Source organism: Canis aureus, chromosome 2 (genome assembly GCF_053574225.1).
Source record: "Canis aureus isolate CA01 chromosome 2, VMU_Caureus_v.1.0, whole genome shotgun sequence".
Classification (NCBI taxonomy): Eukaryota; Metazoa; Chordata; class Mammalia; order Carnivora; family Canidae; genus Canis; species Canis aureus.
Genome location: NC_135612.1, coordinates 70399563 through 70424913, shown reverse-complemented (window position 1 = coordinate 70424913; position 25351 = coordinate 70399563). Strand labels below are relative to the sequence as shown.

At 48.9% G+C, this 25351-nt stretch overlaps 1 protein-coding gene across 2 annotated transcripts in view; it reads right to left on the bottom strand.

Annotated features, from left to right (window-relative positions):
• The window catches only part of SLC2A9 (solute carrier family 2 member 9), a 205612-nt gene that overhangs the window by 92198 nt on the left and 88063 nt on the right, over nucleotides 1–25351 (bottom strand). For both annotated transcript variants that reach the window (XM_077878366.1, XM_077878360.1), the window contains one exon: nucleotides 11228–11360. In XM_077878366.1, coding sequence (XP_077734492.1) covers nucleotides 11228–11360 — 133 coding nt within the window. The remainder of the gene's footprint in view (nucleotides 1–11227; nucleotides 11361–25351) is intronic.

Here is a 25351-nt window from a genome sequence, read left to right as displayed (position 1 = left end):
TTAACAGGTGAATGGTCTTCAACAGATTGAAGCACACTTTCAAGGTTTTTATTTCTTTCCAAAGCCTTGTCTATACAGTGCATAGCCAATGGAAGTCTGTGCTGGAGGCCGGGGACATGGCACTCAAGGAAACACAGTCTCTGCCCTTGAGAGGATCACTGTGTGGAGAAGGAGAGAAGGAGAGTCACAGAAACAGGCGATGATACCACAGCATGGCCAGTGCCGGGGGATGACTAGGGGAGGGAAAGATGACGCGGGACCATGACTGGCTAATGTTATGTGTCAGCGTGTCTGGGCCACGGCACCCAGACACAGTTGACCTTTGAACTGCGTGGATCCACTAATACATGGATTTTTTAATATGGCACTATTTGAATTTTCTCTTCCTTATAATTTTCCTAATAACATTTTCCTTTTTCTAGCTTACTTCATGGTAAGAATACAGTATACAATACATATAACATACAGCATATGTGTTAGTTGACTGTTCATGTTATTGGTAAGGGTTCTGGTCAACGGTTGGCTATTAATAGTTAAGTTTTTGAGAAGCCGAAAGTTTTATATAGATTTTCAACTGTGTGGGCTGTTGGCAGGCCTAACCCCCACAATTTTTAGGGTTAACGATAAGTTGGTCAAACACCAGTCTAGATATCCTGGTGAAGAGAGTTTTTAGATGAGAGTCACATTTACATTGGTGGACTCTGAATAAAGTTGATTATTTTCCATAATGGGAATGGGCCTCATTTAATCAGCTGAAGGACTAAAAAGATTGAGCTCCCAGGAAAAAGAGGTAAATCTGCCAGCAGATGGCCTCAGACATCACCTGCAACATGAACTCTTCCCTGGGTCTCCAGGCCAGCAGCCTGCCCTGCAGATTTTGGACTTGCCAATTTCCACAATAATATGACCCAATTCCTTGAAATAAACCTCTCTCTTTCTAAAATGTATTTACATATTTTTAATATTTACACAGACAACACACCCTGTTGGTTTTGTTTTTCTGTGGAGAGCCCTGGACTAATATAGGGCCATCCCAACCCTGCTGGGACCTCAGGGAAGGCGTGGCTCCACCTCACTTCTTAGTTGAGTGCGTGGTTCTAGAAGCACGTGGCTTCTATCTGTGTGGTGGCTGGAGAGATGTGCCTGTAGACCTCTGACCACAGGGATAGAACTGACCAAAGGCCACAGCTGCTGTGCTCTGCAAATCATCGCCCCGTGTGTCCAGGCCATATTCTTCAGGGACTCTTGCAGACAATGGCAGGGACTGCTTCCAGACACAGCAAGGAAACCAAGGCATCCCTGTTCTAGGGACATAGGACTCCCCTGAGACTGAGGGGGTTGCCAGCCCCACCCTTCTCTTGCCCACTGAGGGTCCAACTGATATCATGGTCTGTTGACTCCCTCCACGTTTCTTATACAGCCACTAACTCCAATAAAATCCGTGCCGCTTAGTCCCACTTGGTGTCCACTTCCCAGAGATCCCAGAGTGACACAGAAGTGACTCACACGGAGTCTGAGCTCCATGGAGAAGCACTGAGCTTCCATGGGAATAAGCTGGACCAAAAAGGAAGACAATTATTTCCAACCTGGCAGCATTCCCAGGTCCTCCTCAAGGCCCTCTGAGACAGGCCCAACATTACAGAATGCTGTGGAAGGATCTTCATGATGCCCAAAGATCTGCAGGACCCCGAGGCCATTATTGGGTCCAGGGTACTCGTGGCCTCTATGGGAGGTTGTTTCCTCCACCCTTTCAACCAGGACCTACTTGATATACCACGACTGTTTGTTGACTGGCTGATTTCAGCCACATGCTCATAATCACTGACCCTATGTTACCACGTGTTTTCACATGTCACGAAGCATTCTCACATCTGTGATCTCAACCTGAGGATCCTTCTGGGCCTTGGAGATAAGCACTGTGTTCCTCTTATTTCACAGCGGTGGGGGGAGGGGACACTGAGGACATGTCTGAGACAATGGGCAACTCGCCTGGACTTACGGCTACCGTGCGGGGAGGCAGGGGCAGCACCCAGCCCGGCTGCCTCTCCATCCACCCCGGGCCCACACTGCGGCACTATGGCACACGGGCGCCTTCCAGACAGCCAGGCAGCATCAGAACAGCAGCAGTGAGGTTACCAGGTACACAAAGGAAAGAAAAGCACGTAAACTTAATGGCTGACACCAGAGTGTCTTGGAAGGAGAGAAGTGACTTGACTGAGAAAGTATTTTGACAAACACCTAGAGTGGAAGGTGTTTGCTGAACATCTGCACGTTGCCTGATTCCAGCTTTGGAAGGGAAGGCAGGCTAGCAGGGGAGGAATACGAGCTCCAGGGCCACCCAGAAGGCAGAGGCGACCATGGGCAGCAGGGAGAGGGAAAAGAAGAGGGTGTCTCAGGGACCTCCTGCCTGGAGTCCCTCCCGAAACCTTCAATATAGCCTTGAAATGCTCAAGGGATGCGGGCTGCGTGCCTGCTGCTATGGCGCTTGAGGAAACCAAAGCTTCCTGAAGTTCAGGTTGGGGTGTTTATGATGCGAGGTAGAGCAGCACACAGGGAGGCTGGTGCCCCCCACAGCCTGGAGCCCAGAAATGCTCAGCATTTCCAAGACATCTTGAAGAGGGCTTGGACCTGCCTTGTGCTGTAAAATTGGGGCTCCAGGCAATTGCCCCAGCTCTCAAGGCATGGAGACCCCCAGTAGGCTCAGGGCTGCACAAGATTGGCAGCAACCACAGACCCAATACAGAAAGCATCCCCTGCTTGGCTGGAACCCTTGACGATTCTCTCAATTTAAAGGGATTCAGTCTGGAATGAAGTGTATGAGCAAGTTCAAGATGTGCCTTTGTGCTCCGGGAACTCAGGGTGGTTTCTGAGCTGTTTTCTTGATCCTTTAGACCCTTGGGTGTTTTGTAGGAAGGCACCTGGTCCTTTGCTTGGCAGCCAGCCCATGAGCAGGGTCTCCAGCCAGGGGAAAGGGAGTCCTGAGAGGTAATTACTCCAGGGGCACGGAGGGGGGCACTCTCAGGGGTCACTCATCGGGCTCACACAATAAATATGACAACAGAGCACGACCAGCGGAGGGCTTGGTCTTCCTAGAGCAGGTTAACTGTGCTGGCTGAGGCAGGGAGAGGACCTGGGAGGAGGTTTCCTCCTCTGCCAGGTTCAGGTGCCCTCTTCCTAGGGAGCAGGGCACTAAAACTGCCCCTCCCCCTCTCCCTTGTCATCGTCATCTCCCAGGGGACACCGTGTCCCAAGAATCCCCAGGTAAGAGCCGTCTGGGAGGGGCTGGCCATACCAGGGCTTCCTTCCTAGGCACATGGCTTTGTTTTTGGTGGATGCATTTGGTGGTTAGGAGGCTGCAGGGGCGCATCAGACATCCTCCCTTACCCAGAGCCCGCCCAGCACAAAGCACAGCTCTCTCACAAAACGGTGATCTCCACCTATGCCTGCCTTCTTCCCAGGCTGTCCTACTTGCTTCTACTATTTCCATGCTTTTGTGATCACATGGATTTCTTTTCTTTTTTTTTTTTTTAAGATTTTTTATTGATTTATTAGAGACAGAGAGAGACAGAGGGAGAAGCAGGCTCCATGCAGAGAGCCCGACATGGGACTCGATCCCGGGTCTCCAGGATCACGCCCTGGGCTGAAGGCGGCGCTAAACCGCTGAGCCACCGGGGCTGCCCACGGATTTATTTCTGTTCTATTTCCCCTCCACTGAACATTATGTCCTAAGGATGCCTTCATGATGCTACAATCATTTTATAATTGCTAAACAAGTGAATCAAGTTGGGAGAAAGAATTTTCAGCTCAGAATACAGACACACAATTGCTTAACCATCTTCTGCTGTTAAAGGTGCCTGTGTGGAGTTTCAACCTGGCTCAAATACAGGAAATCATAATATTGAGGAGGCAATTTTCTGGGCTTTAAGTGCAGCAACCAAGGGATCAGCTATGTTGTACTAATGAACTTGTCTGCACACACTGTGTGTTACAATTACAAGTGTACGTGTACACACACAAGGGAGCACAATGTACTTTAACGACCCCAGGTTTAGAGAGAGACAAGCCGAATCTGAACCTTATTCCTTATTTTATCGGGGGCTGCAGGTGAGCTGTTCAACCCTGATCGCAGGTCTCCCTGAGATTTTTGGTGTCCCAAAGATTTGCAACTCCCAGGGATCATGAAAGCAGAGCATCTCCTTTCGCCCAATTACTTATTGTAAAGAAAAATAGAAACAATCAGAATGCCCAGCAATGTTGAAAGTTCAAGTAAAAAAAAATTAACAGTATTTAAAAATAAGATTAATTTGTAGTTCAGCCTGGACAGATTTTGCTTACTTAAACTGATGTTATGCTGCTGCAGTAAAACACCACAGACTAGAGGCCTGAAACAACACGAAGTTTTTATGTGACAGTCCTGGAGGTCAGAAGTCCACAGTGGGTCTCACGGGACTAAAACCAAGGTGTCACAGAGCTGTGATGTTTCTGGAGGCTCCGGGGGAGAATCCGCCTGCTGGCCATTTCCAGCCTCGAGAGGTGTCCCGTCCTGCACCCACAGGGCACTCTCAGTCTCCCTCTGACTCTGACACCTGCTGTCACGGCCACATATCCTTCTCTGACCTTGTCCTTCCTCCCTCATTCACTTACAAGGAGCTTTGTGATGACACCCAGTTCATCTGGACAATCCGAGACAACTGTCCCCACCTCGAGATCCTTAAGGCGGTCACATCAGCAAAGTCCCTTGTGCCATGTCAGGTGCCATTCACAGGTTCTAAGCATTGGGATGGGGACACACTTGGGGGCCCTCATTCTGCCAGTCACACATGACAAGATACAAACAGTAATGAGGAGACATGCTCAGGACACAAGATAGGGGCTGGGGATAAAAGCAGCCTCATATATGAATCCGAGTGATGATCCCCATGTAAACATGATGGAACGTGATGCAAAAGGACAGAAAAAGTTCTGGTACAAATGACAGCTGATTGGTAAGAGGGCTGAAGAGCTGGGGGATTTTTTCCCTCTAATATTAAACAAATTCTTTATTCCCAGAGGAAAAAAATTCATTCACGTTAGCCACAGAATCCTGTTCTTCAAAGGCGAGGTGATGCAGAAAGGACAGAAGCAAACAATCCCCTTTGATGTGTGCAGTCCTTTACAGTTGACAACGCCCTTCCCCCCCACACCCACTCTCCTTGACTTGACTACCTTGCCCTGCCTCAGGGCACGGATTAGGAAACCAAGGCCTACAGAATGTTGGGAGGCAGGGCACCGGGGCATGATTGAGCCCCACCTTCCAGCAGTTTCCATGGGTTCCTCCCATTCCCGCCCAGTGCTCAACACCTCTAGAAACAAGAACTCCCCACCTCTGCAAGCAGCCTGTTCCATCTTGCATCTCCGCTCTAGTGGTGACCCGCTGTGGCTTCTCCCATTTGGTTCTGAATCTGTCACCCCAAATAAGGCTGCTTTTCCTTCCCCTGGAGAGCCTGTCAGTGTCATCTCTTTATGAAACTGGACAGGCTGGAGGCAGACAGACAGGGCGGCGGCCATCCTGGCCATGAGTTGGGAGGGGCTTGGGGAGGATGCCAGGAGAGCAGAAAGAACAGGGGGTGCTCACATCATGGTGGGTCCATTGGGGCAGACACCCGAGACCTCCAGGCTGTGCGTGCTTTGGGCTTTCATCTAGCTCTGCCGCCACATGGATGTGCCCGACAGCCTGGGCCTCACACCTGGCCATCCATGGGATCTGTGCTCCTCTGGAGGCCAGCTGTTGTAATGGTTTCGGAAAAGCTCGTGTTTGCAATTCTCCTCTGATATGAATTCATTTGCATATAGTTCTTGACTTAATAAAAACCAGACCTCTGGTAGCCAAGGTGGGGTAATTCACCCCTCGCTAAAAGAAACTGAGGCTAGCTGTCTCCATCAAGGACCATTACGGGGACCTGCTTCCATCTACCTGGCATGTGACCTTGTCCCCTGGAACAGCCCCTTCGTCCAGCTCAGGTCACTGAGGCATATTACAGAGAAGGGGCCTCATGACATTCCCTAAGGCACTAGGCATCATTGGAAATGTAGCGAGATGCAGACAGTTGCTTTCACTGGAAGGAGGAAGACCTTCTCACGGGGTGGGTGTAGGAGTGCCGTGGAAATGTTCAGGAATGATAAATGAAGGTAGTTCCCATTAATCTCAGGGCTTAGCTGAGTGGGTCCAGAGCTCATTCAGCCTCACCTTTATGTAAGTATCATAGGGCTGTTAAAACAGTGCCATTTGGAAGGAGCCCAAATTAGCCTTCAGAGCACCCAAAATGCCTCAGCCTGGTTGGTCTTACTGGTCCCAGCCAACGGTACTTCCAACGTACCAGGGGCCAGATGCTATTACTCCTTCTTCCCTCTTCCTCAGGAGCAGTCCTAACTCTCTGTGGCTACAGGGTATTAATTAATGACATTTCCCAGGCTCCTTGGCAGATAGGAGAGGCCACATGATCACATTCTGACCAAACAGATACACAGAGTGTGCGAGCCTGCAAGGAGACTTCTCAAGTAGACAAGCAAGTGATCCCTCCCTCCCACCTTCCTCCTCCTGGCTGGAATACAGCTGTGACAGCAGCCACTTTGGACCCTGAGGCAACCCTCTGAGGATGGCAGATAGAGGGATTAGAAGGAACAAAGTCCCTGACACCACAAAGGATCAGAACATAGATCGCCTACTTTCAACATTTTCTTACGCATGAGAGAGAAATACTCTTCTATTTGGTCTAACACGCTACCATTGGGTTTTCTATCATAAGGTGGTGGACCTGAATCCTGACCCACATACCTTTCTCTCCAAAAAAGATGAAAGAAACAATCTTCCCCTAGAGCATGGTTCCAACCCAAATTACAATGGTGGACAACAGTGACAGTCTCCCTTTTCTGTTCAGGCCAGGGTTCTAGCCTATCATTGGCTGCTGAGGAAACACACTCCATCCTATCCACAAAACCACCACTACCTCTGAACTCTCCACTAAGTCTAAATGCCCAGTTGGGATTCCAGCAGCAAAGACCAATGTGGACCAAAGGTGAGGGGCGATGGAGCACTCCCAGGAAGGGAGCTTTCAGGGGTATCACTTCTTCTGGTGATGGGCATCTATTCCCCTTCCTCTCTTGCCTGTATCTTTTTTCTTGAAGCTCTCCTCCCCTGGTCCCTGTAATTCTAGTAGAGGGGTAATTCAAATATCACAGCCCCCCACCCCCCAATTACCAGATGGGATAGTAATCCCCAGGCAGGCCACTCAAGGAATTTTAATTCCCAGGGAAGCAACTGGTTCAAGGATGGCCATGTGACCTAATAAGGGCCAATTAGGGTTCTTTCCTTCAGGGGTTGAGGTATATGCTATGTATAAAGGGAATCTGTGTCCCCCTAAAACAGTGTTATAAAGTTGGAGCCACTCAGGACTATCTTGATGCCAAGTGGAGAGAGCTTGTCTAAGAATAAAGCCAATGAATCCTAAAAAGGTCTAGGATTTGGAGAGAGAGAGAGAGAGAGAGAGAGAGAGAGAGAGAGAGCCTTCATAGCTTGATTTTAGCTCTTGGACCCCACTGTGTCTGAAGGAATTCCAGGCCCTTCCCTCCCTATTATGAGGAAGAACTCTTATGGTTCGCTCCTGATATGACTTTCCTCCTGGATGGGCCACTGAAAGTAACATTTTCATCCCATCGCCTCTGCTCCTGCATCCATATTTCATTGCTGTCAAACTTGGGCCAGAGAGCAGGGTGTTAATTTTTGGTGACCTCAAATACCACTCACAGGGACATGACTTAAGAGTTTCCCTTTTGCTTAGGCTGCAGCTTCTGTCTCTTACACCCCAAAGGGTCCTGCTCAATGCCACTTTCCCGATCCTCATGACTGAGGCATTTATTGCCCTATCATGCTGCCTATGCTAATATTTCATTTCTATCAATTCAATATCCCCCCTTTCTCACAGTGGAAGTTTGGGCTCTTTTCCCTATTTTTAGACACTGGGGGCTTCTCCTCAACTCCTCTCCAACAAGAGGGCCACCGGTAACTTGAGATCAAATTAGAACTATGAACTGCAGGTGGGGTAGGGTGGGAAATCCTGCAAGGGGGTGATATGGTTGGGTTGCATCCATGGCCCTGATTCACGACCTCCCTACGTGTGTGTCCTTTGCTTTGTAGCTGTGTACCAACCTCAACGCCCCCCGACTGTGGGCTTCACCATGTCAGTTACTTTGGCCAATAGGATTTTTAGTTGAGTTGAAGCTTGAAAAGCCATTTGTAGGGTCACCTGCATGGCTCAGTGGTTGAAAGTCTGCCTTTGGCTCAGCTCGTGATCCCGGGGTCCTGGGATTGCGTCCTGCACTGGGCTCCCCACAGGGAGCCTGCTTCTCCCTCTGTCTGTATCTCTGCCCCTCTCTTTGTGTCTCTCAAGAATAAATAAATAAAATCCTAAAAAAAACTCAAAACACTTGTGTTTTCTACTTCCTCTCTGGGAACTCTTGAGTTCACCATGAGAATATGCCTGAGCCAGCCCACTGGAAGATGAGCCCATGGAACAGAGTTGAGGCCAGCCTAGGTCAGTCAGCGAACCACCAGACACACCAGAGAACTTCTGCTAAGACCAGAAGCATTGCAAGGGCGAGCCCTATCAAGATTAACAGAAGTTCACTGCTGGCCCATACACTAGGGAATCATAAATACTATTGTTTTAAGCTAGTGACTTTTGAGGTGGTTTGATGGGCAGCATTATTATAAGCAATAGCTGACAGCTGCAGGGCCTCTGTCCCCAAATTACCAACAGATCAGACAAGGCATATCTCCAACAGTGCCAAACAAAGTAAGTGCTGGGTAATAGAATGTGTTTTGTTTATGCCAGAGGTTCTAGAGCAAGACTGTCAATGTTCAAATCCCAGTGCCACCACTTGTTAGCTTTGTGTCCTTGATCAAGTTATCTTGTCTTGTTTTTTTTATTTGTTTGTTTTATTTTGGTTTGTTTGTTTTAAAATGGGAATAATAATGTGATCTACTTTCCATGTTTGGGAGGCTTTAATGGTCTAATATGTGTGAGGTGCTTAGAATGATACAGTTCTCAATACAGATGTGCTATTCATGAGTTTGCCCATCTCTCCTACCCTCGCCCTCACCTCCTGGAGGGCTGGGACGCTATCCTGCTCTTCCCTCTCTCCCCATCCACCTGGCAGAGAGCCCAGTACAGTAAACATCTGTTGTTTGCTGAACGTCTGGAGTGAAATTCCACTTTTATTAGCACAGATGCAAATTTCAAAATTCTCTTTCAACCTAAGGCCAACAACATCTTTGTTCTTTGTCTAAAGCACACGTGTAATATTTATCATTTTTTATAACTAGACTTCTATCTCACTCCCTACTGTGCTGTGAAATAAACCTTTTTCACTCTCAGGCATTTACATGCACTGCCCATTCCAACCATGCTTAATTGATGCATTTCCCAAGAGTTCTTGCTGATGAAGCCAGGAGGGATGGAACTGGAGGAATCACCGCCTTCCACTGATCCATAATCTGGCTACTTTTGGGACTCAGTTCCCTTTGGCTCTTTCTCAGCCACAGTAGTTTTGCTCCAGAGCCTCCCGTATCTGACAACCAGCCTCATTCTCTGCAGCCTGACTTCTGGATGGTTTGCCTCCCCAGGGGCCCCGTGGGAAGTTCCCTGGAACACGATCCACTGGTGTCTCTGTGCATGAGCAGAGTGGGAGGAAAATATCTGGTTCCAGTCCTCCTCCTGACACTTAGAGCTGTAAGATGGGGGAGGGATGAGCACTGGGTGTTATGTTATATGTTGGCAAATTGAACTCCAATAATAATAATAAAAAAGATGGAGGAGGGCTGTTAACGGGAATCCCCTGGAGGGGGGCAGGATCAAGTCCCACCCCTACTGCCATGCTCTTGACAATTTTGTGACCATGGGCACTCCGCTAAAGAAAGATCTGCAGTTCCCATTATCTTTTTAAAGGCATCAGAAACCAAAAACCGAAAACCACAGCCTTGGTCAGGTCACCTCAGCCCTGTAAGCCTCAGTTCTTTTGTGTAAACAGTGAAGGTAATGAGAATGTCATCTGATTCCACATTTTACAGGAATGCTGTAAATGAGAAAATAGATCCTGACCATACACTGCTAGGCAAAGAGATGCAATTATTAGTATCCCATTTGTTAATTCAGAAAATGCTTAGGTTGTTTGGATTTTAAAATGCATTGCACAAATTATAGTAAACTAAAGACTATATAATTCTCAATTTTTTTTCTCAGATGTGGACATTAGTGAAATTTACACCAGAGGACAGAATGGATAAGAAAATGGACAGAGTTCTCAGAATAATGGACAACAAATGCTACTATGAACCTCATATGTATCACCTAATTTAACCATCATAACAAGCCCAGAGGGAGGGTTATATTATTTCCTTCTACGGATGAGGATCCCGAGGCTCAGGAAGGTTAGAATAAGGTCAGGCAGCAGAGCTGGGGATGTGAAAGCAGCACTGGTTCATCCAGCCCCTCATGCGTAACAGAGGTGCTGTCAGCTGTCTCCTTTTACAAGAAGAATGCATTGTTCATTCCAGTTGTCTACGTCTGGGCAAAATAGGTTGCCTTTTCAGGGCCCTGTAGGAATGCCTCTGATTCTGAATGCTCTGCATCTGACCCGGCACCTCATCATTCAGGGGATCTAAGGAAAGTGACCTAAAACCAGTCCCCAGCCCCATCGTGCACATCATGTTTCTCTCCTGTAAAATGGGCATGCTCTGCTTCTCCTTCACAGAGCTGCTGGCGCCCAGCCCATGCTGGCAGGCTATGGGTGCTCATATTGCACTTGCATGTTTCCTTTCCTTATGAGTCTTAGGACAACAGAACCAGGAAGTGAAGAAGAGAGGTGGGGAAGAGAGCCAAATAGACCTAAACCGCTAAGTAACTGGGTTCCTATTGTCTTGTGGTTGGGACCACCTGAGACATGGCAATGGGGAGACACTGCCCAGATGTGAGCAGACCTGAGTCTTATCCAGCTCTGTCCTGGCTTTTCCAGGCTCCCTGTATGATCTGTGTGCCCACTGCAGGCTGTTGGGAAGATAAAGCAACACAGGTGTCCAGGGGCACTTGGTGCAGTGTCCGCAGAGAGGAATGAACCCAGCTCCCAGCGTGCCATTTAGTGCTGACCCCCGTGAAGAGGCTTGAGCTATATATGAAAGGCCGTGGGCTCCTACCTTTCTCGGCTCCTGCCTGGTCATGCTTCTCAAAGAGCAGGAAGCGCGGGCTCTCAGGGAGAAAGGGCAGGCTCACCAGCTGGACCAAGGCGGGGACAGCAATCACTCCAAACAGGTATGGCCAGGTGCTCTCCTGCAGGGAGAAAGAGGCGGCCAGTGAATGGTTGTGGCCTTCAGTCCTCCTGCTGGGGCTCGGCCCCTAGGCCAAACAGCATTGGCCCTCTGCAGAAGTCCCTACTGCACCAGCGTGATCCCCACCAACAAAGGCTGAGTACAAGACCGGACACAGGTTTAGCACCAGCCTTACGTGTATGGCGTTCTCCATGCATGAGGCTGGCCAGTCCTCAGAGCCACCTGTGCGGTGGTGACCTGTGGGGTTCAGGGGGCCCAAGGCCACTCAGGGATCTCAGGACCAGCTGATGCCATGACCCCTGGGGCATCATGGTAAGCCCTGGGGGAAACCACGCTCACAGCCCCTGGAAATCTCTGTCTCTTCACCAGTGGATGGGGACAACCACAGCCACTTCGCAGGCTGTCCTGAGAGTGCGATCGGATAGTGTTTGGGCTGTGGGGCCTGGCACACGGTAGATGCATGGAAGAAGCTACTGTTTCTGCTGGTCCCAGTTCCCAGATGCCTCTGTGGCCCACAAGACCAGATCCATAGTAGTCCTGTCTGAGGACATACAAAGGCAGTAGCTGTAGCTTCCCTGATTCCCAGTGGGTTGGTGTGGTGGGGCTGGGGCACAGCTTGCCCCTTAGGCAGGGGATTCTTCTCTGTCCAGGGCTGGGAAGGTGAGCCTGGGCCACTCAAGGGGCATTTGGATGAACTCACGCAGCCCCCGTGGTCTTAATGCAGCTCAATGCAGCCGGAGCTGTTCCTATGCTGACCTGAGCAGCATTCTTCTTGAGCTGCTTTTTTTTTTTTTTTTTTTTTTAACCAAGTTTACAAACAAAGCTCTCACTGTGCAAGAAGAGAATGCCCACAGGAGGCAGTTCTGATGGGGGAGAAAGCAAAACGCTCAATGCTAAATAGTTGACATGTTCTATTTCCTCGGAAAGCGAATAGAGACCCACAAAGAGGCATGTTCAGACCTGAAAAGACTTCACACAGTGGGCTGTTGGGCCAAGGCTCAGGCGGCTTCAGGTCAGGTTCTGAGAACCCCCAGGGGCAGAACTTCACTGTCATGTTGTCCCAGGCCTAGCTCCCTAAGGAGGCCTTTGAGCCCAGAGACACTGGTAGGTTCCCAGTCCCCAGATTGCACGAGGTTCCAGCAGGCAGGGACCCCTGAAGCATGGAGTGGGCCAACTGGCTCACAGAAGGCCAACAACCAGGTCCTGATTGTAAAGGGATCCTCAATCCTACTCCCTTTTCTGTGTATAATAATGATTTATTTTCACAAGCTCCTCTGATGTCCCCACTGCCGTGGGAGGAATCGGCCAGGCCAACACCAGCTTGGGGATGGGTGGAGAACTCTGTGTGAAAGACCAGGCAGAGATGGAAGGCAGAAGAGTGGTTGCTGGGGGGGTGAGGGGGGTGGGCGGAGGGAGCGGGGACAGGGACAGTGACTCAGTGACTGCCCACGGGAATGGGCTTCCTTTCTGGGGATGATGACAATATTTGGGATTAGAAAAGACCCATGATTGTGCAGCTTTGTGAATATACTAAAAATCTTAGAAGGATGGCTTTTATGGTAGATGAGTTACAGCTTCATTTTTTTTTTTTTTTAAGACCGAGCAAGAAAGAAAAATGACTCACATGCAAGTGGGATTTTCGCGATGCCTACTTGGTGTGTGTATGTTGTTGCTGATTTTGTTTTTTCTTAGTGTTTACCTGCTGCCTCAGTAAAAGCAAAAACAGAAAGCTGGGGGGTGGGTTGGGGAAAGACAAGGGAATTAACCCAATTAAGCTCCTACTATGTGCCAAGCATAGTGTGAGGTTGTCACACAATTGTCTCATTTCACCTCCCAGCAGCCAGAGAGGCCAAAGCTATTGCTGCATGTTCCAGATGTGGAGACAGAAAAGCCCACGCTGAGGCCTGCCAGCCAGTTGCTGTGCAGATGGGAATCAAGCCAAGCTCCTCCCACAGGATCTTGGGGGGCTTCCGGGGGGCCATCCTCAATGCTACCAAAGGCTGGGAAGAGGAGAGAAACTGGAAGGGCAGTCCTGGAGTATGGAACAGCATGTAGCACTGTGGCCTGATCCATTCAGGTTCACTGGGAAACAACCCACCATAGTGGGAACGTAGGGCCAGAGGATGCTCGTGGAGGCTGGTCATGCACAGCTTTACTGCCATTCCATGGAGCTTGGACGTGTCCCTGAGGACAACCAGGAGCTGTAGAACAGTCTGCACACCTACTTCCTTGAATCTATGGTCCAGCATTTCTGGTGTCACGCTTATCAGTGAGCACAGTGAGTGGATTTCTATTATTAATGACCAGCCAAGTCTGTGGTACAGCCTGTGATTGTGAAGTCTTAAATGCAAAGACATGTGGACTCTTTCCTAAAGACATCACTCTGGTGGCTGGTCTGGTCTCCACTTCTGGAGTAAAGTGGGTACTACTGAAGTCAGGGTGGGTGACCCCTAACTCACGATGCTAATGGTGTCTGGATGGAAGAAGGCGAATGGCAGGAATGTCCAGAGTAGAGCTTGGGTGCCACGTTACTCAGGAGGGGCTGAGCTTAGCCAACAGTGGAGTTCACGAACTTGCTTCCTATGAAATCCCAGCTGTCTGGATTTGAATTTTACCTCTTTTCCCCCTTCTCTCTGGCCAACCTAACTGCTTACGCTTAGTCTTCTCATCTGTAAGATGGGGTAACACTACTACCTGTTCACGGGTCAGGAGTATTACATGAGTTAATGGATATAACAAGGGCTCAACAGGACCCTGCAACTCTAAGTGTTCAACAGGAAAGAGTGGTTTTAATTATCAACTGTGATGGGAAGCCCATTACATAGATAATCTTCTTGAATTTCCACATAGCCCTCGGAGGTACAGAACACGATCACACTCAGGTTTCAAAAATATTCACTGCTGCACAGAGAGGTTACAGGGCTCATTGAGGCCACAATATGGTTCCGGATATTCATGACTGAACACCAGGTCTTGGGTCTGAGAACCTGAGTTCTGATCCACGAAGCCTGACTGCAGGTGCCTCAGATACCAGGGAGGGGTCACCAGAGTACCAGATATGGCATCTGACTTTCTTCCATTGCCTCAGACCAAAGAATCCTCAGTGGCTGTTGACAGTGCTCCTGGGCATTTGGTCCCAAATGGAGCCAAGGACTCAGCATTTTGTAACATCATGTAGACTTCTTGCCTCCTGAGGACAGAGCTCATGCCTGGCACAGTGTCTCTGGGAGAAACAAGCAAGTGTGGGAAGGGGCTGTTGTGCACACAGCTGTGATCACCTTCACACAGGCCCTTGGGCAACCTCAGAGGATAGCCTCTAACTTTCCTTTTCGGGAGCTGTTCAAAACAGAAGGTGTGTTTTAAAGAACATGTATTTCTCGCCTAACACAGGACCACGAGGTGCTACGCAAAGTCAATCTCAGATGAGCCTTTGCAAGGCCGGTTTGAGCCTCCTGTGTGCGGCAGAGCGTGAGGTCAGAGTTCTTAAACTTGCTTATTTTACTTGGGAGGAAAGAAAAATGTATCATCTTGTTGGTCAAGATGATTTCCAACCCCCTCTCAGGCAAGGTGAGGGAGTCGCACAAGAACTCAGTTATCTTGTTCTTGCAACTGCAAGGTTTCCTTTCTAAAATAGACTTCGGAGTTGTGTTCCCCCCAAGCTGTTGATGACTCTAGGCCTTTCCATAAATCATATCCTCCTGGACTGCGATGAGACAGCACAAAATCTTAAGTAGAGCTGGAACCATTGGTCTTACCCCATGTCAGGTTGTTAGGGCACACATCGCAGTGTGCTCTCCTCCCCCAGACAAGCGGGGCAGGGATGGGGATGCTGGTCAGCATGTGCACACGCCACCCACAGGACAGGCTCCAGGGCCAGCAGCCCGGTGCTGCTTGAGGCAAGAAGGGGAGGAAGGAAGCCTACCTCACAAAGCCAATGGGGGGACGGAAGGAAGCATTTTTCTATTTCATCATATTTAGGACCTGATTATAGTAACAGCTAAATGTGTGTTGAGCACTCCACGTGGAGTTTCTTGGATGCGGGAGTCCGCATCTCTTCCAAAGGCTCCTGTCCTCTGCAGCACTAAGGAATCCAGGGTCAAGGCTACGGAGTACTGTCGCGGAAGTCGCGCCCTGTACTGCTACTGAAATCTCCAATCTCCAAGCTGACAGCCCACAGAGCAGGCTTATTAATCACGCTTTTAATTTTCTGCATTTTACAGTGCTTTGGCATCTGGGGTCCTTACTGATCCTGCAGAGACTGCCCCTCCCAGGGATGGCTAAGGCTGGTCCTAGTCAACAACTTGCCCTATAGCATGTCTTTTACATGCAAACCAACCAGAGCCCATCCCCTGCAGTGACCTCCTTTATCCAATTGTCACACGTAAGCCAATATTACCCCTCACCCTCCCACCCCCCCTGCCCCAGTTCCCAGAAGGTCAGGTACCAGATAGCTAGACAGCCCCCACAGCCCAGAACCCACCTGAAATCAGTCCAACTATGCAAGTCCTAAACTTGCTCAAGCTTGTCTACCCTGCCTGGTTCACTACTGATGCAGAAACCATAATAAAGGCTCTCCCCTCCCTCCTTCTGCTACCTGAGAGACCCTGGTGCTTGCTCTGTGGCCCTGCATGGGGTGGCATCGGCCCTGTGCTTGGGAACAGTGAATAATAAACTCCTTTCAAAAGCAGTGTCTCCATGCCTGTCACCTGATTAAAGTCAATTCCAGGTACATTTAAGCATGGCTGGGCCACCCCTTCCCGAGGCATGACAAATGCAGGTTTTTGCTGCGGGCAACCACTTCTCTCTGCACCCCAGGCCTGGCCTTCCAGGCCACTCTCCCAGTTCTCCTCCAGCTCCCTCAAGCACCCCGGGGATGTGAGCCCAATTTTCTTTCCGTTTATCTCCAGCACTTCCCCCAGGGCTGAGGGTCTTAAATTCAGCTGCACATTGGAATTGCTCAGAGAGTTTTAAAAACTGCTGGTGCGTACTGTCTCTCCCACTTAGAGATCTGAGTTTTCTGGTCTGGGAGCGTGGCCTGGGTGTCAGGTTGCTCATATCTCCAGGTGGCTCCAGTGGCAATGAGAGCCTACGGCTTCCTCTCCACCTGCAGTGCATGATGGTGCAGGACCCAGAACTGAGGGGCTCATCCTCCAGCTGCCAGGAGTGTTTGTTGAATGTGGGACCATAGCTGGGTCTCCCCAAGGAGACTCTTAGAGCACTCTTAGAGGATGCTTTTTCCACCAAGACTGCCCACCTGCACCCAGGGGCTGGCTGATGTGGGGGCACAGAGGCCTGCCTCTCCTCCTCCTGTCTGAAAATGTGAAAATTGGAGGGGCCCTCCCAATCCAGAGCTGGGCCAAGATATGGCCCATATGGAGATATGACTGAGGGCAGCTCCCCTACCCCCTTTGCTGAGTGTTACTTCCCTTACTCCTTGACAGGTATTGAGCTAAGCCCACTTCCCAATCCACTTCCTGCTCACCATTCTCCATCCCAGGGTCTTGTTGCTGGGAAACCCGACCAAGGACACACCTGCAGACCCACGCCTCCAAATGTCCATGTCCACCCCTCATCTCTGCCCAGGGCTCTTCTCAATTCCAGTTGCCTGGCAGCAGCCCTACTAATAACTTTTGGTTCCATATCGGAGCACTGGGTCTCTCATCTCCCAGCCAACCCAGGCCTGTCCCTTAATCACCACCTGTCCAGCAACCCCATTCAGAAACGTAGTGTCTCCATGCCTACCACTGACCCTCAGCCCTCCCACTGCCACCTGACTGGCCGCCTGCCCTGCTATGGCCCCGCTGGCTGTTTCTTGGTCTTTCTCTCATGCATCTCCTCCCTTTCTCCCTTGCTAGCCCTGGATATAGGGGACCTTCTTCCCACCGTTTGCCTGGCTTCCTACAGCGGCATCTCCAATGTCCCCAAATCCTCCCCATTCTGTTCCATCCCTCACAGCCTGAGTGATCCTTCCAGAGGGTGGATGTGGTAATCTAAATTACTTCTCCAAGACCTTTCAGGGGCTTCCCACTGCCCTGAGGGTCAAGTCCAAATCTCTTAGGCAGGAGTATACAACCTTATCTTATCAGAACCCTTCTACAATGCCAGCCTCACTGCGAGCTGAACAATGGCCCAGGAGCCTCCACTCTGGTCCTGCCCATCCATTTGCCTCCCTGCCTCCACGGGCTGATGCCACGCCCTTGCATTAGCCACGTTCTTTCCAGGGAGTGCCTGGCCCCTCCCTAAACAGCACCTATCTATCCTTCCAAGTTTAGCATTCCTACTCATGGATAACATCTCCACCAGTTACAGACTTCCATTAAAGCACTCGTTACGGATTTCTTTCTGGGAGTGTCTTTCTGACTAGTCTGAGCTCTTTGGGGCCATTCCCCTGCCATGTGTTTTCATGTTTCGGCCCAGCGCCTGGTGGATGGCAGGTGTCCAATTAAAGCTTGCTGACTGAGTGCATGTTGGGTAAGATGAATGGGACACATCACCAATGCTGCTGCTAGAGATGGAACCATGAAATAACACACGCTTGCTTTTAAAGTACTGTATTTTTTTTAATGCTCTAACTTCCCAAGTGGTATCCTATTAAAGGGCTGAAATACCATATATTATTTAATATATGAAATATATTTAATATATGAAATACCATATATGAAATAATATTTCATATTATATATGAAATACCATATATTTAATATATAATAATATATATAATATAATATAATATAATATAATATAATATAATATATAAATATATAATAAATAAATAAATATAAACATAATAAATATAAATATAATAAATAAATACCATAAATAATATAAATAATATTCCCCTCTGAGATATTATTACAATTTCCAGTCTATAAAAGAGAAAACCGAGGCCCATGGGGCTCAGACTGTTAAACGTCTGCCTTTGGCTCAGGTCACGGTCTTGGGGTCCTGGGATCAAGCCCTGAGTCTGGCTCTATGCTTGGTGGGGAATCTGCTTCCTCTCCCTCTGCTCCTCCCCCTGCTTATGCTCGCTCTTTCTCTCAAATAAATAGATAAAATCTTTTTAAAAATTCAAATCAAAAAAGGAAGGAAGGAAGGAAGGAAAAAAAACCAAAAAACTGAGGGCCAGAAATGTCAAGCAACTCATGCAAGGTCACGTGGGTAAATGGGGGGTGCAGCTGAATGAGAGCCTGGCTCTTTTGATTCCTGCACGGGGCTCATTCCATGACATTATTCCTGACATCATGCCATTCCAGCAGCGGCTAGGTGAATAGAGAAGTTCCACGCAGATTATATCAGGCGCAACCAGTCCAGCTTCTCCATGGAGGTTCCTAAACAGAACTCATCAGAGATCACTCAAGCTCAGCTCCAATGGCTCTGGCTATGACCAAAACATCTGTATTGGTGCAGGCATCAGCCATTCCATAAGGAAAAACAGTATGGAAATGAGCTCACCTTCAGAGGCATGCTGGGTGAAACGTGTGTACACCCCTCCCTTTTTGAGCTGGGTCTACATGGGAATCACCATTGGTCAACAAATATGCATAGAATCCCTTGACCTTGCCATCCACATAAGCACCTTTCAGAGAGGGACCCTGCTGGCCTCAACTTTACAGAGCTCTGGGTGGGGATCCTGCACCCCACTGTGTCTACACTGCCTCCCCGATGGTCCATCTGTCACCCCTCCACTCTAGATCATGCATAAATTGATACTACAGAGCACAATCCAGCTGCTACTACTGTTCAATTCACCATAGCAAACACATTGTTGTAGAATTGCTATTTTTGTATATATTCAGGTTCTGATTTTATTTCAACAGAACAATAACCGGGATCTCCAGAACGTTGGCTTCAGGAGTACTTTTGCCTTTTCCTGTGTGAAAAATAATACTAATAGTACCTTCCAAGGGCATAACACTTGCCTCTCAATAGGCTTCTGTGAGTTCTAGATGTGAGGGAAGTACCTGAGTAGTGACCCATAGTTGCTTTTTAAGACATGCCAGATCCTCACCCCCTGTCCTACATTTTTCTGCTTTTCAAAGGGTTTTGTTGTCCTGTGCCTTGCTTAGTTTTCAAGCAATCTTATGCAAAATTAGGTCAGAAGCTATTATTCCTGTTTTACTGATAAGAATACCGAGGTGGAGAGACCAGTTGATCGTGCAGCAAAATCTTCCATAAAATCAAGACTGTCCCTTCTCCATTTGGGAGAGACAAATCCATGCAATTTTTAAAGGTTGCTGACCTGCAGAGTACCTTCCCGGGCCAACCTACAGTAAGAGACTAGCACCAAGCACGTTCTAATTTGCTGGGTGCTTCATATACAGTCACTCAGTTTCATCCTCACAATACCCCCTGCCTTAATCTGAATTTTACAGTTGAGGAAACTGAGGCACAGAGAAATTAAATAATGCATTCACAGTCACGGATGTTCTAAATGGCTGAATAGGGACTAACCCCAGCACGGGGCACTCTTAACTCCCACACTAGCGTCATGGACCGACGGGGTACTCCTTGGCTGCACTTTGCTGAGGCCGACCCAACTTCCCTGACTTTACGTTTATAGAGATCAACCTTCTCTTTCCCAGGGAATTAGGTAGCCTCATTCTTTTCTAAATAAAGCTCCTTGCACTTGAATCCCATTATTAATCCCTTTGTCAGCCTTCTGTGTTCTAGCTGAGTCATCCTGGTTTTTGGGTCTCGTTGTTCAGACCCATTCACACCATAGTTTTGTCTGGCACTCCCTCCACTTCCCTCATTGTGGGTCATCTACCATCAGCTAGGTCCTCCAAGTGAAACTCAAGAAAGGAAGACAAATATGGTTTGTTCTAAGGCTTTAAAAGCATAAGGACATCCATGTGAATTGCACCTTTCCTGTTGATGACCTCAATTTGGGGCATATGTATGGTGTGAGGCATGATTTTTAAGGGCTAGGGACCAGCCCAGGATACCAAGGTTTCTGTGACCTTGGATGCCATCCTCTCCCTTCCATAGCTCCATTCAGCTCTGGAGTTAGATCCAAGTTAAAATTCTGGTTCTTCTCCTTACAAGCTCTGGGTCTTTGAGCAAATGACTTACTCTTTCTGGAATCACAGTTGTCTCAGCAAGAAAAGGAGGATAGTGATGAACACTTATTTTGCAGGGTTGCTATGAGGGTAATAGAGGTGATGAGGTGATATCCTAAGCATGAGCCTGGTATATAGGTGAGAGCCAAAAGATGCTGGTTCTTTCTTCCCTTTGCTATGGTCCTGAGCCAATGTAGGTGGCCCAGCCTAATCAAAGGTTAGACCTGCTGCCCACCCTAATAGAAGAGTGGGTTAAAGTTAGCCTATGACTTGGAGTCTGCTTGAGTATATGGAGTCTCAGATCCACACAGGAAGTCTAGGAGTTGAGGGCTAGCACACCTGCTCCCAGTGGCCCCCACTGAATTTCACCAGCCACTGCCTCCCTTCTTTGGATGCTTTCTTGCTCCTGGGGCCTCTGCTGGCTACCCGGTACTCCTACCCCAGACACAGACAGCCGTGGTGGCCCTTTGCTGAGCCCACTGAGAAGGAGCATGGCACCCCTCTGTCTCAGGGTGCTGTCTCCTCATCTGTGGGATGCTAGGCTGCACCAAGGTGCACAGTCCCATCCCCTCTGCCTCTGAGTGCCCTTGACTTTTAGCACATGTAAGGTGTGAAGCTGGACTTCAAGAGTGAGGCTAGGATCTCTTTTCCTTAACTCATTCACATCACCTTCACTCTGTCCATGCCCATGTCCGGAAGGATGGGGCAGGTCTGAGGACAGTAACAGGAGAAACAGGGTAGTAGGTGGGAAGGCCTGCACTAGGCTCTTCCCAAGGAATCTCAGCCACAGCTTTCTTACCTGCCACATGCCCCCTATTCATAAAGCTGTGGTCAACACGTCCCAGCCCATTGGGTATCTGCCACACCCCGGTGAGCAGAGATTCCACATGGTATTGTTGTTTTTTATCAGAGCCTCACCCTTTCCCCTGATCTTTCAAATATATTAAATGTTAGAAGATCACAGCCAAAGAAAGTGCAGAGATTTCAAACCAAGGGCTATATTCCGGCACTGTTTCTTGTCACCAGCCACTCAGCACAGGGGCGTCCCTACTTCTATGTGACTCAAGCAAGCAGGTAGGTGGAGATACCTGAGAGAAAAGGCTGGTTGGGCCAGTGAAGCCTGCCAGGTGCTGTGTAGCATAGCTTGTGTCTAGGTGTCTCAGGAGAGGCCACACCTTGTTATGGAAAGAAACTACCAGAATAAGGTTCACACTGTTTAGCTTGGCACTCAAGGCACTCCATGTGGCCACCACTGCAGCCTCAGCTCCTTCCCTGCCCCTTCCCATCCCCAGAGGGCCCAGGCTGTCTCAGAGAGCTCCTGTTCTCTGACACCTCTGAGCCTTTGCACATGCTGTTACCTTTGCATGGAAGCCCTCTGACTTCTTCTGACCTGCCTGGCAAATTCTTGCTTCCTCTTGCAAACCTCCCTGTGGGTCTGCCCTGATACCCGCAGAATTAAAGGACCTCTCATTGACACTCCATTGGCATGTGCCTCTGTTACAGCCCCTTTGATGTGGCACTGGGTTCATGTTTTCTTTGGGCCTGCTTTTCTTGTTGGAGTTCAGCTTGGCCAAGAAGCTGATTATATCAGAGATCACTGGCTGGCAGCAAATGCATTGACCGCATGTGAGAGCACCTGCAGGGCTGGGGTGTAGAGCCTTGGTGTGGGGCTGGGGAGTCTCAGGCTGAGGGAGTCTGGCTGCCCTGAGCCAGAGCTCCTGAATCCCCTGGGAAGGCAGTGGGTTACTGATTGAGGACACCTGCATTCTTGTCCCAGCTCTGCTGCTCATTGGCAGAGAGACCCTGGGTAAGTTACTTAAATTCTCTGTGCCTCAGTTTCCTTATCTGAAAAATGGGTGTGATGCCAATCAAATGTATTTACTTGGCAGGGTTGTTGTGATGACTCAGGTCAGTAGGTGCAAAGCGCTAGAATGTGTCTGTCACGGGGTTGGTGCTGTTCCAGCGACTGACTGAATCACTGTGACTGTCATTACTGCTGCCAGTCCGTGCTGTGTCTTTGAGTAAGTCATTCCCACGGTTCCCCCATCAGCCTGCTGAGAAGATTGACTAGGCCAGCTCTGTTGTTCCTTCTAGACATACCAGCTTCTAAATATATACTCTGAGTGATGCCATGGCGTGATTTTTGACGCAATAGATTTCCTGCTGTTTTTGTATTTGTGTTTTGCTGATATCCAGAGCCGACTCTCTCTGTCTCCTTCCCTCTGTAGCTCCTTCCTCCCCAGCATTTCCCACCGCCCCGATCCTGCTGCTGGGACACCTGTTTCCCTTCTCTCAGGACTGCTAGCTTGCTCTGACTGCCATCCAATCTTAAAAACCATTGTTTCATATATTTCGTCTGTCTCTTGGTGGTTTAGGCGTAGGAGGGTTAATCATGGATGGAAGCAAAAGATTTTTTGTTTTTGCTTTTTGAAAGCAAAAGTTTTCAAGCCATTTTTCTCTCTGTATCTGGGCCCTGTCTGCTTCTTTGACCTCTGTCTCACACCACCCTCGCTGTTCACTCCAGTCCCCAGCCATGTTTTCTCTTCCTAAACCTGCCACACTCATTCCTGTCTTTGCCATCCTTTGGCCTTGACCTTTTCCCCATCTTTGTAAGCTTGGTCCTTCTGACCAGTCACCTTCAATGCCACCTCTCAAAGAAGCCTTCCCTGACCACCCAAGCTTTGACTATTCTCACAGCTGTCCCCCGTCATCACTTTCTGAGTAGGACAGAGAGTAGCACCTGAGGACACCCCTGGGTCTGCCAGTGAGTGGGTGATGTTGGAGCCCATGTCCATGTAACGTCTATTTCTTTTTTTTAAGATTTTATTTTATTCATGAGAGACACAGGGAGAGAGGCAGAGACATAGGCAGAGGGAGAAGCAAGCTCCCTTGCAGGGAGCCCAATGTGGGACTCGAGCCCAGGACTCCAGGATCATGCCCTGAGCCAAAGGCAGGTGCTCAACCATTGAGCCACCCAGGTGCCCCACGTCTATTTCTTTTTTAATGTTTCCTGTTGTGATGGTTGTTGTGTTTTATCTGGTGGTGGAATGGGGAGGACAGACTTGGCGTGTTCTGGGCTGCATGAAGAGGGACTTTGCCTACATACTCCTGTCCTTCTGCCCATCCCTTACTTATCCCCACAACAGTGGGGTTGCTAGGTTTTTGGGTGGCAGCCATTGGTCCACAGTGGCTGGTGGGCTAATCTAGTAAAGGCTGATATGTGCACGGAGTATGGCCTCTTTCTGCTTCTTCCCCTAGATGAGGATTTAGCTGCATCCCTAGGTGAGTGTGTGTTGACTCTGCAGACCCCCTGCTCCCTTGGGGAGAATAGCAGGCTGGCTTACTGCTCTTGTAGCCAGACCTTGTGTTGAATCCCAATGCACAACAGGTCCGACCTCCATTTCTCAATGGTTCCAAATGTGGGTGGGTAGGTATTAACCTTTCCAAGTCCATCAGACATTCCCTAAGGATTCTAATTCAGGAGGTCTTAGTGAGGGCTCAGGTCTAACTTTTTAAAATAAGTATCACAGGCCACTCTGATGCATACCACCTCCTCCTACAAACCACTGCTCTAAAAGTAGTGAAAGCTTTGTTACTAGACACATTCAAGCAGACGGAGAGGACTCCGTCTCCCACTATGATATGTATACTACAGACTTTCCTTAGAGTATTTTATCAGCCTAGCATTTGAGACTCTGGGTGGTGAATCCCCGGTCTGTAGGTTCACTTTCCTTTGCTCTGATTCAGCCATACAACGGGAACTGGCTTGGGCCTGAGCAACCTGAATGTTCTGGTCTCGGGGAGGTACTGAGTCATCACCAGGTCTTAGTGACAGCTGGATGGGGTGTGTGCACGTGCTCACATACACAAGATGAGGCAGGATGATTTCCTTTAAATAACTGTTATTTTCAATACCAAGCTCTCTTGGGCAGGAAGCCAGGCTAACAGGGTGATATTCTCTCCTCGGTGTTCAAAGCATAGAAGAGAATTGTTATCAGTGAGGGCTGTTTGAGAAGCTCAGAGGTCAAGTTACATGTGAGAGGAGTCTTATTGTTCCAATATTAGGATTTGGAATCTGCCAGAAGCAACATCTGCCTCATCTAATTATGGAAGTACAGTGTCTGGGTTTGCATCTCCCGGGGGCCCTCTGCCTACCAAGTCTCTCAGCCTCCATCAAACTGCACAGACTGGCACGGAAGAAACAGAATAGGCTCTCATGCCTGGAAAACAAGCTCTACCTTCACTAGCCCCTGAGAGTGCCCTCCATCGAATTAAGCTAATGAAAGAGGCTGCTTAGCCTCCCCAATGAAATGCTTCCTTAGTCAACAATATCAGAGATGTCTACTCCACACCAGGCAGTGCAGGGAGAGAAAGGTAAATCCGAAACAGAGAGCCTCAGCCCCTGAAGGGATTACAGTCAATGTGAAGTCAGAGGGAAGCAATAAGAAAGGGCACGTCCCAATGTTGCCCTATCAAACCGAAGGCCCAGAAGACGCTATTATGGGAATTCAACAGAGCGAGTGAAAAGCTTTTGTCAGGAGCATCAGGCCAAGCTCAAGTGGTGTTTAGCTTCTCCTTTCTATTTTCAGAAAGGCTGTTAACTTATATTCCCTTTCTGAGTTTATGACTGCTGGAGCTGGGCCTTTCTTAAAGGTTAAGTGACGTGGATTGAAAGAGGTAAGAGAGAATAAAATGGTACCAGGCAGAGGGGAAGGCAGGAGGATCATGAGATGGCGGAACAGCAGAAGGGCATTCAGAAAAGTAAGGCTGGTGGGATGGTGCTAGAGGTTAGGTGTTTTAGGACTGGACATTGGCCCGAATGTGGGGGCCTTGAATGCCAGACTGAGGAATTTATGTTTCATGTGGTGGACACAGGATCCATTACTTTGCCAGATGCCAACTATAATAGAATACAGCGCTAAGCACTTTACAG